Here is a 17154-nt window from a genome sequence, read left to right as displayed (position 1 = left end):
CGGGAGGCCCCATGTGGCGCAGGTCCAGCCGCCGTGGTGCAGGTCTTATTACATTGGAGACCAAATTGGGCGACCTGCGCGCCGGATGGGAGTGAAATGATGATTAAAGATAACACAACACCCAGTCCCTGAGCGGAGAAAATTCCTCGACCCAGATGGGAATCGAACACGGGCCAGTAGGATGGCAACCTGTCAAGCTGACCCTCTTTTTTATCTCATTTTGTTCTACGTTGTTCGTGGAATTTGTTTGTGGCACATGTCAGCTGACACCCATTCAGGTTGTTCATTGATCCGTTCACTCAGTTTTTTTTTTTTATTACAGAGGGTAGCTAAACCCTCTGACCAAACACGCTGAGCTACCGTGCCAGCTCGGCAGGTGGTGTAGGGGAAATGCCGAGCACTGGAGGGGAAGTGCCATTGTGAACTGAAGCCTACACACAAATTTTTTGTAAATATTAAGTGGAGCTCTTCCACACACTTGCATGCGGACCTTTCAAAAAGATCTGCATTCACCTCTGCTTTGGTAACTAACTAAGATCTCCGCTGAAAATGCAACAAAAACAGGGATTTATTTTTGCCTGGCTTCTTAACCATTTGTAACTTTCAGGGAAGTGTCATAAGTGGAGAATTTTGAGTAAATCCCACACATTTCTCTCATTGCCATGTAAAAATTTGCTTCTTTTGCCAAAACACCTCAGCAATGTCACCTCACTAACATATTGTGGGGATGTAATTGCAAGAGAACTCTCAAACAGTGGTCTATCAAGTGAGGAACTGAGGAAAAATAAGGTCAATAGCTTATGAAAAAGCACATCCTATATACAAAAATAAACGTATAATGTCTTCACTTACGTTGTTCCTAAATCCATAATATTTCTTGCTTCACCAGCTATGCCTGGTCCTCGAAAATTACATTGTCTCATAAAAAATTCTGTATTTTGTGGAATAAAACAGTAGATACTGAAGTTTTGCATAATACCCATATGGCAAAATACCCTCTCCCTCAAACGATTTTGTAGGAACAGTTCAGTTTATGATGTGCTTCCACTGGGCCATCTTACCACTAAATCTGACTTGGGTGCAATGGGGAGTTTCCCTTGTGAGTGTATGCATTTGCAATACAATTATTATATGTTTATCTTAGACTCCTGCCTAACCCTCGTAAACTGTGACATATTCGAATATAAACAAGCAAATATTTGTGGGAAGCATCGAATATAAATGTCATTTCCGCTCGTTTCATTGGCACCAATTTAAGCTGTACTGTTGGTTTTCTGCCGAACCATACGCTCGGAAATCGGGATTTTTTTACGATAAAATGGCCAAATATTTGTGATAACCAAGAATAGGAATGTAATTGCTTGTCGTTTCACTCCTATAAGTTTCATCCATTATTTTCTAGTCACATAGAAGTCAAAAAATCGAAGAAATTCATACCTCAGGGAGCCCATTAATATATATTTCTTGAACTGGAGAAGCTTCTATCCACAAAACAGCACAGTTTTAGAAAGCATAGTTTGTGCAAAACTCAGCTTGGTCTTTTCTCATGGTGAACTATGTGTGCTGGCATGCTGGCATAAGCTATGCCAGCACACTGGTCAGCAAAGAAGTTGCAAGAAGATCGATAATAGACGCTGAATCAAGCACACCTATCAGGAGAGAGGGCAAAGGCAAACTGGCAAGCAACGCACGGCCAACGCCCTCTGTACTGCAAGTATTTAGCTCACCACGACGGACCGGAGGGCCCAGTCAGTCACAGGCAGTCAGCCCAGTCACAGCCAGAGACAGTCACAGTCGTGATCACCTCAGTTACTGTCTGAGTTACTATTCTAGCAGCTCAACTGGCCTCACAAGGGCTGAGTGCAACCTGCTTGTGAACAGAGCTCGGCAGACAGAATGCGACCCTCTCTTGAGGGACCACCGTTGAGAAAATTTTGAGGTCCCACATTTGAAGCTGACTGCAGAACGATCCTATTGCTGGCAATATACATTTCTGGCAAGAACCGTGAAGATAAGATACGAGGAATTAGGGTTCATATGAAGGCTTGTAGACAGTCGTTTTTGCCTCTCTCTGTTTGTGAGTGGAACGGGAAAGTGGATGAGTAGTAGTGGTACAGGGTACCTCCCAGCACGCACTGTACGGTTGCTTGCCGAGTATGTATACAGATGCAGAACTGTGCGCTCAGGACGTTAGGACTCGTGGTACTCACAGCGCGAGGAAGGCGGCCATTCTCTTCTCCATGAAGAGCGCGGCGTCGTGCGACTGCGACAGCAGCGCCTCGCAGAAGAGCCTCTTGGCGCAGGGCGTGTGCGCCCACGCCGCCGGTCCACTGGCGCCAGCCACCCGCTGGGCAGCGCTGCGGTCGCGGCTGGCGCCACTCCACGCCTCCTCCAGGAACCTCTCCTGCGCGTCCTCGCCGCCCAACGCAGGAGCGCCACCAGCCGCCGCCGCAGCCGTCCACAGCCCGTAGTCGAAGCTCGGGACGCTGGACCACAAATGAACAGAGCACCCTCAATACCAACAAAACTGGTCATTATAAGAAGTCTTTCAAGTCATTTGTCTGTACGCGAGATGCCTGTTAGCTTTGTCGGGTCCTTTGGTGACGTTCGTTTGACACTTTTCCTGACTTTTCGCCCTTGGGACAGTGCAGTTGCCTCAACGCCAATGTTGAAATGGCTGTGGGCACTATGGGGACTTACCAACTGAGGTCATGAGTCCCCTAGAACTTAAAGCTACTTAAACCTAACTAACCTGAGGACAGCACACACATCCATGGCCGAGGCAGGATTCGAACCTGCGACTGTAGTGGTTGCGCGGTTCCAGACTGAAGCGCTTAGAACCACTCGGCCACACTGGCCGGCGACGCCGATTTTGGATAGCCCCATTTTGCCTTGCACAGTATGCACTGAGAAGATAAAAGTCATGGGATACCTCCTAATAACGTGTCAAACCTCCTTTCGCCCGGCAGCAGCTCGATATGGCATGGACTCAACAAGTGCTTGGAAATCCCCTGCAGAAATATTGAGTCATGCAGCCTCTATAGCCGTCCACGATTGCGAAAGTGTTGCCGGTGCAGGAGCCTGTGCTCAAGTTGACCTCTCCATTACATCCCTTAAATGTTTGATGGGATTCACGTCAGGCGATCTAGGCGGCTAAATGATTCGCTCGAATTGCCCAGAATGTTCTTCAAACTGTCGCAGACAATTGGGGCCCAGTATAATGGCACTTTGTGATCCATAAAAATTCTGTCGTTGGCTGGCTGCAAATGGTCTCCAAGTAGCCAGACATGTCCATTTACAGACAGTGATCGGTTCAGTTAGGCCAGAGATTCCAGTTCATTTCATGTAAACACAGCCATTACCAGGATGTACATTGTTTTGTGTTAGCAGAAGAGCCAACACCGTGTTACGAGTGGAGGCCGAAATGCACGCGTTTTAGCTCAAGCAGGCTAGCGTGAGGAGGGAAGGACTATACTGAAGTGAGATCTGGAACATGACAAGGGATGAGAATTCAGAAAGTGGACGTAATTAGTTTGATTCTTAACTTTAATCCATTAATGATGAACGTCGCTCTTGATGGTACATGATTCACAATATTATCTGTTCGAAATACACTCCTGGAAATTGAAATAAGAACACCGTGAATTCATTGTCTCAGGAAAGGGAAACTTTATTGACACATTCCTGGGGTCAGATACATCACATGATCACACTGACAGAACCACAGGCACATACCACAGGCAACAGAGCATGCACAATGTCGGCACTAGTACAGTGTATATCCACATTTCGCAGCAATGCAGGCTGCTATTCTCCCACGGAGACGATCGTAGAGATGCTGGATGTAGTCCTGTGAAACGGCTTGCCATGCCATTTCCACCTGGCGCCTCAGTTGGACCAGCGTTCGTGCTGGACGTGCAGACCGCGTGAGACGACGACTCATCCAGTCCCAAACATGCTCAATGGGGGACACATCCGGAGATCTTGCTGGCCAGGGTAGTTGACTTACACCTTCTAGAGCACGTTGGGTGGCACGGGATACATGCGGACGTGCATTGTCCTGTTGGAACAGCAAGTTCCCTTGCCGGCCTAGGAATGGTAGAACGATGGGTTCGATGACGGTTTGGATGTAACGTATACTATTCAGTGTCCCCTCGACGATCACCAGAGGTGTACGGCCAGTGTAGGAGATCGCTCCCCACACCATGATACCGGGTGTTGGCCCTGTGTGCCTCGGTCGTATGCAGTCCTGATTGTGGCGCTCATCTGCACGGCGTCAAACACGCATACGACCATCATTGGCACCAAGGCAGAAGCGACTCTCATCGCTGAAGACGACACGTCTCCATTCGTCCCTCCATTCACGCCTGTCGCGACACCACTGGAGGCGGGCTGCACGATATTGGGGCGTGAGCGGAAGACGGCCTAACGGTGTGCGGGACGGTAGCCCAGCTTCATGGAGACGGTTGCGAATGGTCCTCGCCGATACCCCAGGAGCAACAGTGTCCCTAATTTGCTGGGAAGTGGCGGTGCGGTCCCCTACGGCACTGCGTAGGATCCTACGGTCTTGGCGTGCATCCGTGCGTCGCTGCGGTCCGGTCCCAGGTCGACGGGCACGTGCACCTTCCGCCGACCACTGGCGACAACATCGATGTACTGTGGAGACCTCACGCCCCACGTGTTGAGCAATTCGGCGGTACGTCCACCCGGCCACCCGCATTCCCACTATACGCCCTCGCTCAAAGTCCGTCAACTGCACATACGGTTCACGTCCACGCTGTCGCGGCATGCTACCAGTGTTAAAGACTGCGATGGAGCTCCGTATGCCACGGCAAACTGGCTGACACTGACGGCGGCGGTGCACAAATGCTGCGCAGCTAGCGCCATTCCACGGCCAACACCGCGGTTCCTGGTGTGTCCGCTGTTCCGTGCGTGTGATCATTGCTTGTACAGCCCTCTCACAGTGTCCGGAGCAAGTATGGTGGCTCTGACACACCGGTGTCAATGTGTTCTTTTTTCCATTTCCAAGAGTGTACATTCTTGAAGTAATTATAGTAACTGAATATGGCGCCTTGCTAGGTCGTAGCAAATGACGTAGTTGAAGGCTATGCTAAACTGTCGTCTCTGCAAAATGAGAGCGTATGTAGACAGTGAACCATCGCTAGCATAGTCGGCTGTACAACTGGGGCGAGTGCTAGGAAGTCTCTCTAGACCTGCCGTGTGGCGGCGCTCGGTCTGCAACCACTGATAGTGGCGACACGCGGGTCCGACGTATACTAACGGACCGTGGCCGATTTAAAGGCTACCACCTAGCAGGTGTGGTGTCTGGCCGTGACACCACACGTTGTCTGGGTGACAACTTGTTTGCATGGCTTCATGGGGTGTGTGCCATACTCGAACCCTACCATCAGCTCTCAGCAACTGAAATCGGGACTCACCTGACTGGGGCAAGGTTTTGATGCGTCTAGGGTCCAGCCGGTACGGTCACAACTGCACGATAGGCGTTGCAGGCGATGCACTGTTACGAGAGACAATCGTGTCAGTCGTCTGCTGCGATATCTGATTAACGCTGCACTGTTCTAACGCATACGTTCGTTATATTTCACGCAGTGTTGCTTGTCCGTTAGCACTGACAACTCTACAGAATGCCGCTGCTGTCGGTCGTTAAGTGAAGGCCGTTGGCCACTGCGTCGTCTGTAGTGAGAAGTAATGCCTGAAATTTGGTATAAGCAACCTTTTTTCACATCACTCTCATTACTTTATTGTCGCACCTCGTTTATCAAATATGCTTAAGTATATCACGAAAACGCCTCGTCCGAATTGTAGGTAGATCTCGCAACAGATCAGAAATTGCTTCACTATTCGTTTCGCAACCATAATCGAACTAAATGGCAGTGTGGCGGAGACTGAAGAGTCCTTGAACCCAAGTTGTCAACAATGCACTGTGCAAGCTGGTGATGGCTGGATATTGGTGTGGGCTGTGTTTACATAGAATGAACCGATCACTGACTGTAAAAGTTTGTGTTCTGTGACTCGGAGACCATTTGCAGGCATTCAGGGACTTCGTGTACCCAAATAGCGATGGAATCATTTATGGGTGACAACGCGCCATGTCACCGGGCCACAATTGTTTTGAAGAACATTCTGGCCAATTCGAGAGAATGATTTGGCCAGTCCGATCGCCCAACATGAATCGTTGAACATTTATGGAATATAATGGAGAGGTCAGTACGTGCAAAAAATCTTTCGCTGGAAACACTTTCGCAGTTATGGACGGCTGCAGAGACAGCATGGCTCAATATTTCTGCACGGAGTTTCCAACGTCTTATTGAGTCAATGCCTCGACGAGTTGCCGCGCTCCGGCGGGAAAAAGGAGGTCAAACACTGTATTAGGAGATATCCCACGACTTTCGTCATCTCAGAGTATGTATCTCAATTTTACAGCCATAGATAAATGGCTGAAAGTAGAAAGTATATGTGTAGTGAGTGGATTCTTGGGCAAAGAAGATCTTCGTACATTGATTTCACCAGCTGGAACCTCCACAACACTGAAAGAACTTGCGAAGGAACTTGCCCCCTTTCTAACAGCCGTGTACCGCAAGTCTCTAGAGGAATGGAAGGTTCCAAATGATTGGAAAAGAGCACAGGTAGTCCCAGTCTTCAAAAAGGGTCGTCGAACAGATGCGCGAAACTATAGACCTATATCTCTGACGTCGATCTGTTGTAGAATTTTAGAACTTGTGTTTCGCGCGAGTGTCATGTCGTTTTTGGAAACCCAGAAACTACTCTGTAGGAATCAACATGGATTCCGGAAACAGCGATCTTGTGACACCCAAGTCGCTTTATTTGTTCATGAGACCCAGAAATTATTAGATACAGGCTCCCAGGTAGATACTATTTTCCTAGACTTCCGGAAGGCGTTCGATACAGTTCGGCACTGTCGCCTGATAAACAAAGTAAGAGCCTACGAAATATCAGACCAGCTATGTGGCTGGATTGAAGAGTTTTTAGTAAACAGAACACAGCATGTTGTTATCAATGGAGAGAGGTCTACAGACGTTAAAGTAACCTCTGGCGTGCCACAGGGGAGTGTTATGGGACCATTTCGTTTCACAATATATATAAATGACCTAGTAGATAGTGTCGGAAGTTCCATGCGGCTTTTCGCAGATGATGCTGTAGTATACAGAGAATTTAAGCATTAGAAAATTGTAGCGAAATGCAGGAAGATCTGCAGCGGATAGGCACTTGGTGTAGGGAGTGGCAACTGACCCTTAACATAAACAAATGTAATCTATTGCGAATACGTAGATAGAAGGATCCTTTATTATATGATTATATGATAGCGGAACAAACACTGGTAGCAGTTACTTCAGTTAAATATCTGGGAGTATACGTGCGGAACGATTTGAAATAGAATGATCATATAAAATTTATTGTTGGTAAGGCGGGTACCAGGTTGAGATTCATTGGGAGAGTCCTTAGAAAATGCAGACCATCAACAAAAGAGGTGGCTTACAAAACACTCGTTCGACCTATACTTGAGTATTGCTCATCAGTGTGGGATCCGTACCAGATCGGGATGACGGAGGAGATAGATAAGATCCAAAGAAGAGTGACGTGTTTTGTCACAGAGTTATTTGGTAACCGTGATAGCATTACGGAGATGTTTAGCGAACTCAAGTGGCAGACTCTGCAAGACTCTGCTCTGCATCGCGGTGTAGCTTGCTCGCCAGGTTTCGAGAGGGTGCGTTTCTGGATGAGGTATCGAATATACTCCTTCCCCCTACTTATACCTCCCGTGGAGATCACGAATGTAAAATTAGAGAGATTCGAGCGCGCACGGAGGCTTTCCGGCAGTCGTTCTTCCCGCGAACCATACGCGACTGGAACAGAAAAGGGAGATAATGACAGTGGCACGTAAAGTGCCCTCCGCCACACACCGTTGGGTGGCTTGCGGAGTATGAATGTAGATGTAGATGTAGAATCAAGCGTTAATGCTAATTTAGAAACAAAAATGTAATTACTGGTAACTTATGTAGTCAGCAAATGGTACAGATCTTTTAAAAGTAATGTACTTTTGTTATCGAAACGCAACAGAAGCCTGCTGTTTTTTACTGCTTAGAAAATATCATAATACCCCTCATTGGGTAACTACCACGACGTTGTGAACCACTGATCTCAGCGGTTGGCCAACAGGACAATATCTTGTCCAATATGTTGGACAACCTTCGATCTTGTGCACAGACGGTCACTAATACTGCATAATATTACTGACAGTCTAGGGGCCGCTTTACACGATTTTGAGTCAGAACAATAGTGGTAACAGCCGGCCGGGGTGGCCGTGCGGATCTAGGTGCTACAGTCTGAAACCGTACGACCGCTGCGGTCGCAGGTTCGAATCCTGCCTCGGGCATGGATGTGTGTGATGTCCTTAGGTTAGGTAGGTTTAAGTAGTTCTAAGTTCTAGGGGACTGATGACCTCAAAAGTTAAGTCCCATAGTGCTCAGAGCCATTTGTACCATTTTTTGAATAGTGGTAACAACTTCTTTGTTCTTCGTGATTTCTTCGGTGCCCTAACTTTAGAATGCTGAGTTTTGAATGTAAATAAGAAATATTATATTTTTATTTTTTCTTTAGGAACAACTATAGGAACAACTATATTGTAGGCTATTACAATGTCTAGCAGCAGTAACAACACTGACAAGATAAAAATGTCATATCTGATGTTCAGGTTGTTCCAGACAAAACAGATATCATATAAATTTAAAGTATAATGTTTTTTTTTCTTTAACACCAAAGACGGATCAGTCAAGACATTAAAGGGATAAAAATAACACGAGGGAAAGCGTAGAAACTCAGAGTAATATTTGTAGCCTGTTGCAGCACAGTCAGCAACTGAAAAATTTAAATATATTTAATTTCAGCCTCCAGTTGCATAAGCTGAGAAACTTTACCTAGGTTTCGGCTGTAATAATGTAGCCTTCTTCAGAAATTTCACAATATAAAATTAAAACATGCCAGATGTTGGCCTTGTCATACTTAAAATATTAGTAGTACAGTACATAGTCATAAGACTATGTACTGTAGTACACAATGTAAAATTAAAACATGCCAGATATTCGCCTTGTCATACTTAAAATATTAGTAGTACAGATCATAGTCATAAGAATGTGTACTGTAGTACATGGTCGAGAAAAATGTCTTCTCCAGGAAGTGGAATCTTCTCCACGTTACGGAGTATAACACAGCACCGCATGCAGTCATAGGGCTACGATTTCGCCAGTCCAGTTGGTATGCCTGCACAATAACGTGACAAACTGGAGAGTGGAGGACTCACTTATTTCAGTCCTAGGCTGTTAAAAGTACACTCCTGGAAACTGAAATAAGAACACCGTGAATTCATTGTCCCAGGAAGGGGAAACTTTATTGACACATTCCTGGGGTCAGATACATCACATGATCACACTGACAGAACCACAGGAACATAGACACAGGCAACAGAGCATGCACAATGTCGGCACTAGTACAGTGTATATCCACCTTTCGCAGCAATGCAGGCTGCTATTCTCCCATGGAGACGATCGTAGAGATGCTGGATGTAGTCCTGTGGAACGGCTTACCATGCCATTTCCACCTGGCGCCTCAGTTGGACCAGCGTCCGTGCTGGACGTACAGACCGCGTGAGACGACGCTTCATCCAGTCCCAAACATGCTCAATGGGGGACAGATCCGGAGATCTTGCTAGCCAGGGTAGTTGACTTACACCTTCTAGAGTACGTTGGGTGCCACGGGATACATGCGGACGTGCATTGTCCTGTTGGAACAGCAAGTTCCCTTGCCGGTCTAGGAATGGTAGAACGATGGGTTCGATGACGGTTTGGATGTACCGTGCACTATTCAGTGTCCCCTCGACGATCACCAGAGGTGTACGGCCAGTATAGGAGATCGCTCCCCACACCATGATGCCGGGTGTTGGCCCTGTGTGCCTCCGTCGTATGCAGTCCTGATTGTGGCGCTCACCTGCACGGCGCCAAACACGCATACGACCATCATTGGCACCAAGGCAGAAGCGACTCTCATCGCTGAAGACGACACGTCTCCATTCGTCCCTCCATTCACGCCTGTCGCGACACCACTGGAGGCGGGCTTCACGATGTTGGGGCGTGAGCGGAAGACGGCCTAACGGTGTGAGGGACCGTAGCCCAGCTTCATGGAGACGGTTGCGAATGGTCCTCGCCGATACCCCAGGAGCAACAGTGTCCCTAATTTGCTGGGAAGTGGCGGTGCGGTCCCCTACGGCACTGCGTAGGATCCTACGGTCTTGGCGTGCATCCGTGCGTCGCTGCTGTCCGGTCTCAGGTCGACGGGCACGTGCACCTTCCGCCGACCACTGGCAACAACATCAATGTACTGTGGAGACCTCACGCACCACGTGTTGAGCAATTCGGCGGTACGTCCACCCGGCTTCTCGCATGCCCACTATACGCCCTCGCTCAAAGTCCGTCAACTGCACATACGGTTCACGTCCACGCTGTCGCGGCATACTACCAGTGTTAAAGACTGCGATGGAGCTCCGTATGCCACGGCAAACTGGCTGACACTGACGGCGGCGGTGCACAAATGCTGCGCAGCTAGCGCCATTCGACGTCCAACACCGCGGTTCCTGGTGTGTCCGCTGTGCCGTGCGTGTGATCATTGCTTGTACAGCCCTCTCGCAGTGTCCGGAGCAAGTATGGTGGGTCTGACACACCGGTGTCAATGTGTTCTTTTTTCCATTTCCAGGAGTGTAGATTCTACTGGCCAATTTGAGGGTGGTTTTGAAAGATTACTCGTGCTGATCTAGTCGGTTACAAACCCCAGACTATACTCCCAGTGTGAAAGCCAAAAATTTTATTTTCAAGACGTATTTTGAGCAACATTATGAAATAGAAAGGATGCAAACAAGGAAAGAAATCCCTTAACGTGATCAGATGTGCTTTGTATGCAAGGAAAATATTGTAGATGACGTCAGATCTAGTTAGCCTTTCTCAGTGTTTGCGGCTTGTTCTTTTTCTTCGAGGAGTATTCATTGATTATTTTTGTTGATGTACAGTAGGACTTTCTCAGTCTTGTGACTATTCTCTGTTGCGTTTGTTTCGTATGGGGCTATAAATAAATTTTGTTGTAAACGTTTCCTAGATTTATTTCGTAACTCGCTGGGAACACTGGCTTTAACCATATGAGAACGAAATTTTAGCTCGTTGAATCAAAGAATTCGAAACGACTAGAAAGGATGTCCTCTTACTTTATAGTTTTTTATTCTGGCTAGTTTCTGTACTGTTTGGGTACGAAATTAATCTATAATTATTAATTAGATTACTATCAGTCGTTTGTATTACAGTAAATTTTGTATACTTCCTGACAAATTTGCTTCCTGAGATGCGGCACATTTTCAAACTCACTTCATCAGACACTGTATATTAAACACAGCCATTTAAGAATGTTGCCCTGCGTCCGAACAGGCCGTGTAAGGCCCAACGGTACAGACCGGCTGCTATGTCATCCTCAGCCCACAGGCGTCACTGGATGCAGATATGGAGGGGCATGTGGTCAGCACACCGCTCTCCCGGCCGTATGTCAGTTTACGAGACCGCAGCCGCTGTTCCCAGTCAAGCAGCTCCTGAGTTTTGCTCACAAGGGCTGAGTGCACCCCGCTTGCCAACAGCGCTCGGCAGACCGAACGGTCACCCATCCGAGTGCTAGCCCAGCCCGACAGCGCTTAACTTCGGTGATCTGACGGGAACCCATGTACCACTGCGGCAAGGCCGTTGGTCGAATATTGCCCCTCTTGGACACCCATGGTAGCCATTTGATTTTTAACCAATACTATCACTTCTCCAGCACGAACGCCAGAAAACTCCCCCTTTGTAAGTGGACGCGACATTCGTCTCAGACAGTGTTCTAGCAGTAGTGGAGACCAAAATATCCTGAGGAAGATCCCAGCAGAAGGGTCGAAATGTCGAACATTTAAAAAGAAACATGACGCTGCCTAATAACCCAGAAGATTTTAACTTCAGTGACAACGGCCACGAAAGCCTGCAGACTTATATAACATATTCTCATGCTATACCCAAGAACTTTTCCAGCAAGATGAAGCTTCCTGGCAGATAAAACTCTGTGTCGGACCGAGACTCGAACTCGGGACCGCTGCCTTTCGCGGGCAAGTGCTCCACCGTCTGAGCTACCCAAGCACGACTCACGCCCAGTCCTCACAGCTTTACTTCTGCCAGTACCTCGTCTCCTACCTTCCAAACCTTACAGAAGCTCTCCTGCGAACCTTGCAGAACTAGCACTCGTCAAAGAAAGGATATTGCGGAGACATGGCTTAACCACAGCCTGGGGGATGTTTCCAGAATTAATTTTTCACTCTACAGCGGAGTAGCTCAGTTGGTAGAGCACCTGCCCTCGAAAGGCAAAGGTCCCGAGTTCGAGTCTCGGTTCGGCACACAGTTTTAATCTGCAAGGAAGTTTCATATCAGCGCACACTCCGCTGTATAGTAAAAATTTCATTGTAACAAGGGAACCTCCCCATCGCACCCCCCTCAGATTTAGTTATAAGTTGGCACAGTAGATAGACCTTGACAAACTGAACACAGATCATTCGAGAAAACAGGAACAAGTTGGGTGGAACTATGAAAAAAATAAGCAAAATATGCAAACTGAGTAGTCCATGTCTAAGATAAGCAATATAAACGATACCGTGAGCTTTTTATCCATTCGCCAAGTGCACAAGTTAGGTGGGTCGATAACATACTCCTGTCGTGTGACGCACATGCCGTCAACAGTGTCGTATAGAATATATCAGACGTGTTTTCCTGTGGAGGAATCGGTTGACCTACGATCTTGCAATCAAATGTTTTCGGTTCCCATTGGATAGGCACGTCCATTCGTCTACTAATCGCACGACACTAAACTTATTACAGTGAACAGAGACGTCAATGAGCGAACGGGCAAATCATAACTTTGCGAAAATAAAATGTTAAACTTTTCACTCGATGGAAGACTTGAACGAAGGACCGCTCGTTCTGCAGGTGCTCACGCTAATCACGTGACCACGGCGCTCCGGAGCTCACTGTATCCTTGATGTTGCTTATCTTGCACATGGACTACTAAGTATATTTTCCTTATTTTTTTCATAGTTCCACACAACTTCTTCCTGTTTTCTCGATTGATCTGTGTTCAGTTTTTCAAGGCCTATCCACTGTGCCAACATTTAACTAAATCTGAGGGAGGTGCGAATGGGAGGTTCCCTGGTTAGAATAAAATTTTCACTCTACAGCGGAGTGTGCGCTGATATGAAACTTCCTGGCAGATTAAAACTGTGTGCCGGACCGAGACTCGAACTCGGGGCCTTTGCCTTTCGCCGGCAAGTGCTCTACCAACTTTTTTGTAACTTTTTTCTTATTTTTTATTGGTATTCTATTTGGATACAAAATTAGGCAGTCACAAACACTAAATGAAAAGCATCCTCTGCAAAAATAAATAAATAAATAAATAAAACATCTGAGCTACTCAAGCACGACTCACGCCCCGTCCTCACAGCTTTACTTCTGCCAGTACCTCGTCTCCTACCTTGCAAACTTTACAGAAGCTCTCCTGCGAACCTTGCTGAACTAGCACTCCACTGTATAGCGAAAATTTCATCCTGGAAACATCCCCCAGGCTGTGGCTAAGCCATGTCTCCGCAATATCCTTTCTTTCAGGAGCGCTAGTTCTGCAAGGTTCGCAGGAGAGCTTCTGTGAAGTTTGGGAGGTAGGAGACGAAGTACTGGCAGAAGTGAAGCTGTGACGACGGGGCGTGTGTCGTGCTTGGGTAGCTCAGTTGGTAGAGCACTTGCACGCGAAACGCAAAGGTCCCGAGTTCGAGTCTCGGTCTGCCCACAGTTTTAATCTGCTAGGAAGTTTCACTTTACTTCTTGCTCGAAAGGTTCTTGGGTATACCATCAGAATATAGAGGGTGTTGCAAAAAGGTACGAAAAAACTTTCAGGAAACATTCCTCACACACAAATAAAGAAAAGATGTTATGTGGACATGTGTCCGGAAACGCTTAATTTCCATGTTAGAGCTCAATTTAGTTTCGTCAGTATGTACTGTACTTCCCCTATTCACCGCCAGTTGGCCCAATTGAAGGAAGGTAATGTTGACTTCGGTGCTTGTGTTGACATGCGACTCATTGCTCTACAGTACTAGCATCAAGCACATCAGCACGTAGCATCAACAGGTTAGTGTTCATCACGAACATGGTTTTGCAGTCAGTGCAATGTTTACAAATGCGGAGTTGGCAGATGCCCGTTTGATGAACGGATTAGCACGAGGCAATAGCCGTGGCGCGGTACGTTTGTATCGAGACAGATGTCCAGAACGAAGATGTCCCGACAGGAACACGTTCCAAACAATTGATCGGCGTCTTAGGGAGCACGGAACATTCCATCCTGACTCGCGACTGGGGAAGACCTAGAACGACGAGGACACCTGCATTGGACGAGGCAATTCTTCGAGCACTTTACGATAATCCTTATATCAGCGTCAGAGAAGTTGCTCCTGTACAAGGTAACGTTTACTACGTCACTGTATGGAGAGTGCTACGGGAGAGCCAGTTGTTTCCGGGCTAGGCTCTGAGCACTATAGAACAGCTGTGGTCATCACTCCCGTAGAACTTAGAAGTACTTAAACCTAACTAACCTAAGGACATCACACACATCCATTCGAACCTGCGAGCGTAGCAGTCGCACGGTTCCGGACTGCGCGCCTAGAACCGCGAGACCACCGCGGCCGGCAGTTGTTTCCGTACCATGTACGATGTGTGCAGGCACTGTTAGCAGCTGATTGGTCTCCACGGGTCCACTTCTGCGAACGGTTCATCCAACAATGTGTCAATCCTCATTTCAGTGAAAATGTTCTCTTTACGGATGAGGCTTCATTCCAACGTGATCAAATTGTAAATTTTCACTATCAACATGTTGTGCAATCACGTCATCAACACAGATTTTCTGTGAAAGTTTGGGCAGGCATTGTTGGTGATGTCTTGATTGGGCCCCATGTTCTTCCACATACGCTCAATGGAGCACGTTATCATGATTTCATACCGGATACTCTACCTGTGCTGCTAGAACATGGGCCTTTACAAGTACGACACAACATGTGGTTCATGCACGATGCAGCTCCTGCACATTTCACTCGAAGTGTTCGTACGCTTCTCAACAACAGATTCGGTGACCGATGGATTGGTAGAGGCGGACCAATTCCATGTCCTCCACGCTCTCCTTACCTCAACCCTCTTGACTTTCATTTATGGGGGCATTTGAAAGCTCTTGTCTACGCTACCCCGGTACCAAATGTAGAGACTCTTCGTGCTCGTATTGTGGACGGCTGTGATACAATACGCCACTATCCAGGGCTGCATCAGCGCATCAGGGATTCCATGAGACGGAGGGTGGATGCATGTATCCTCGCTAACGGAGGGCATTTTGAACATTTCGTGTAACAAAGTGTTTGAAGTCACGCTGGTACGAGCTGTTGCTGTGTGTTTCCATTCCGTGATTAATGTGATTTGAAGAGAGGTAATAAAATGAGCTCTAACATGGAAAGTAAGGAATGTTTCCTGAAAGTTTGGCCATACCTTTTTGTAACACCCTGTATTATGTAAGCCTGCTGGCTTTCGTGGCCGTTGTCACTGAAGTTAAAATACTAAATTCGAGGGGGGTGCGATGGGGAGGTTTCCTTGCAAGAAGTGAGATTATTGAGAATATCTGAGGAAAATGACAGTTACCTCGGTGCTAAACTGAAGAGCCCTTCGAGCGAGAAGGGTTGTGCGGTGAGAGTATCTGCGGAAAGTGAGAGTTACCTCAGTGGCGGTGTAGACCTCTTGGTCCTGACTGGTGTACCGGGTGCCTCCTCGAGCACCAGAATGACGTCGCGGTCGCGGTCGCCGGAGGCCCTCTTCGGGCGCTGGTCGGCGCCGTCGGTGCCGGGTCGGTATACGACCAGCTGCTGGGGGTCCCCGAGCGTCTGCGCGACGGCCTGCAGCGCGCGCTTGTGCTCCAGTGGCAGGTCGGCGCCGGCGTCGTCGCCGCTGCGGCGCAGGGCGTCGACGTCGAGGAAGCGGCCCACGGCGACGGCCCCCAGGCCGAGCGCCGCTCCGCCGGCCACCAGCCCCAGCGCGGGCAGCAGCGCCGGGTGCGCCGCCGCCACCGCCGCCACGCCGCCCATCTTGTCCTGGAAGCCGGACCCCGGGGCCTGGGCGCCGAGCCCCAGGTTGTGCGAGATCTTGTGCGTCGCCTCCACCAGCGGCTCCATCACCGGCCGCGTCAGGTCGGACATCCTCTCCACCCCCATCTGCACCTTCTCCCGGATGGCCTCAGCCACCTGCAATCAACAGCCACTTCTGTACATTTGCTGGGTACATCTACATCTACATTTATACTCCGCAGGCCACCCAACGGTGTGTGGCAGAGGGTACTTTACGTGCCACTATCATTACCTCCCTTTTCTGTTCCAGTCGCGTATGGTTCGCGGGAAGAACGACTGTCTGAAAGCCTCCGTGCGCGCTCGAATCTCTCTAATTTTACATTCGTGATCTCCTTGGCAGGTATAAGTAGGGGGAAGCAATACATTCGATACCTCATCCAGAAACGCACCCTCTCGAAACCTGGCGAGCAAGCTACACCGCAATGCAGAGCGCCTCTCTTGCAGAGTCTGCCACTTGAGTTTGCTAAACATCTCCATAACGCTATCACGCTTACCAAATAACCCTGTGACGAAACGCGACGCTCTTCTTTGGATCTTCTCTATCTCCTCCGTCAACCCGATCTTGTACGGATCCCACACTGTTGAGCAATACTCAAGTATAGGTCGAACGAGTGTTTTGTAAGCCACCTCCTTTGTTGATTGACTACTTCTTCTAAGGACTCTCCCAATGAATCTCAAACTGGTACCCGTCTTACCAACAATTAATTTCATATGACCATCCACTTCAAATCATTCCGCACGCATACTCCCAGATATTTAACAGAAGTAACTGCTACCAGTGTTTGTTCCGCTATCATATAATCATACAATAAAGGATCCTTCTATCTATGTATTCGCAATAGATTACATTTGTCTATGTTAAG

At 48.0% G+C, this 17154-nt stretch overlaps 1 protein-coding gene across 1 annotated transcript in view; it reads right to left on the bottom strand.

The window, feature by feature from the left end:
* The window catches only part of LOC126292165 (uncharacterized), a 291437-nt gene that overhangs the window by 44592 nt on the left and 229691 nt on the right, over positions 1–17154 (bottom strand). The window contains exons 7-8 of the mRNA XM_049986002.1: positions 15888–16408; positions 2211–2486 (exon numbers count right to left, since the gene is read on the bottom strand). Coding sequence (XP_049841959.1) covers positions 2211–2486; positions 15888–16408 — 797 coding nt within the window. The remainder of the gene's footprint in view (positions 1–2210; positions 2487–15887; positions 16409–17154) is intronic.

The sequence above is a fragment of the Schistocerca gregaria genome, chromosome 9 (genome assembly GCF_023897955.1).
Source record: "Schistocerca gregaria isolate iqSchGreg1 chromosome 9, iqSchGreg1.2, whole genome shotgun sequence".
NCBI classification, from domain to species: Eukaryota; Metazoa; Arthropoda; class Insecta; order Orthoptera; family Acrididae; genus Schistocerca; species Schistocerca gregaria.
This window is presented reverse-complemented; position numbering and strand designations above follow the sequence as displayed.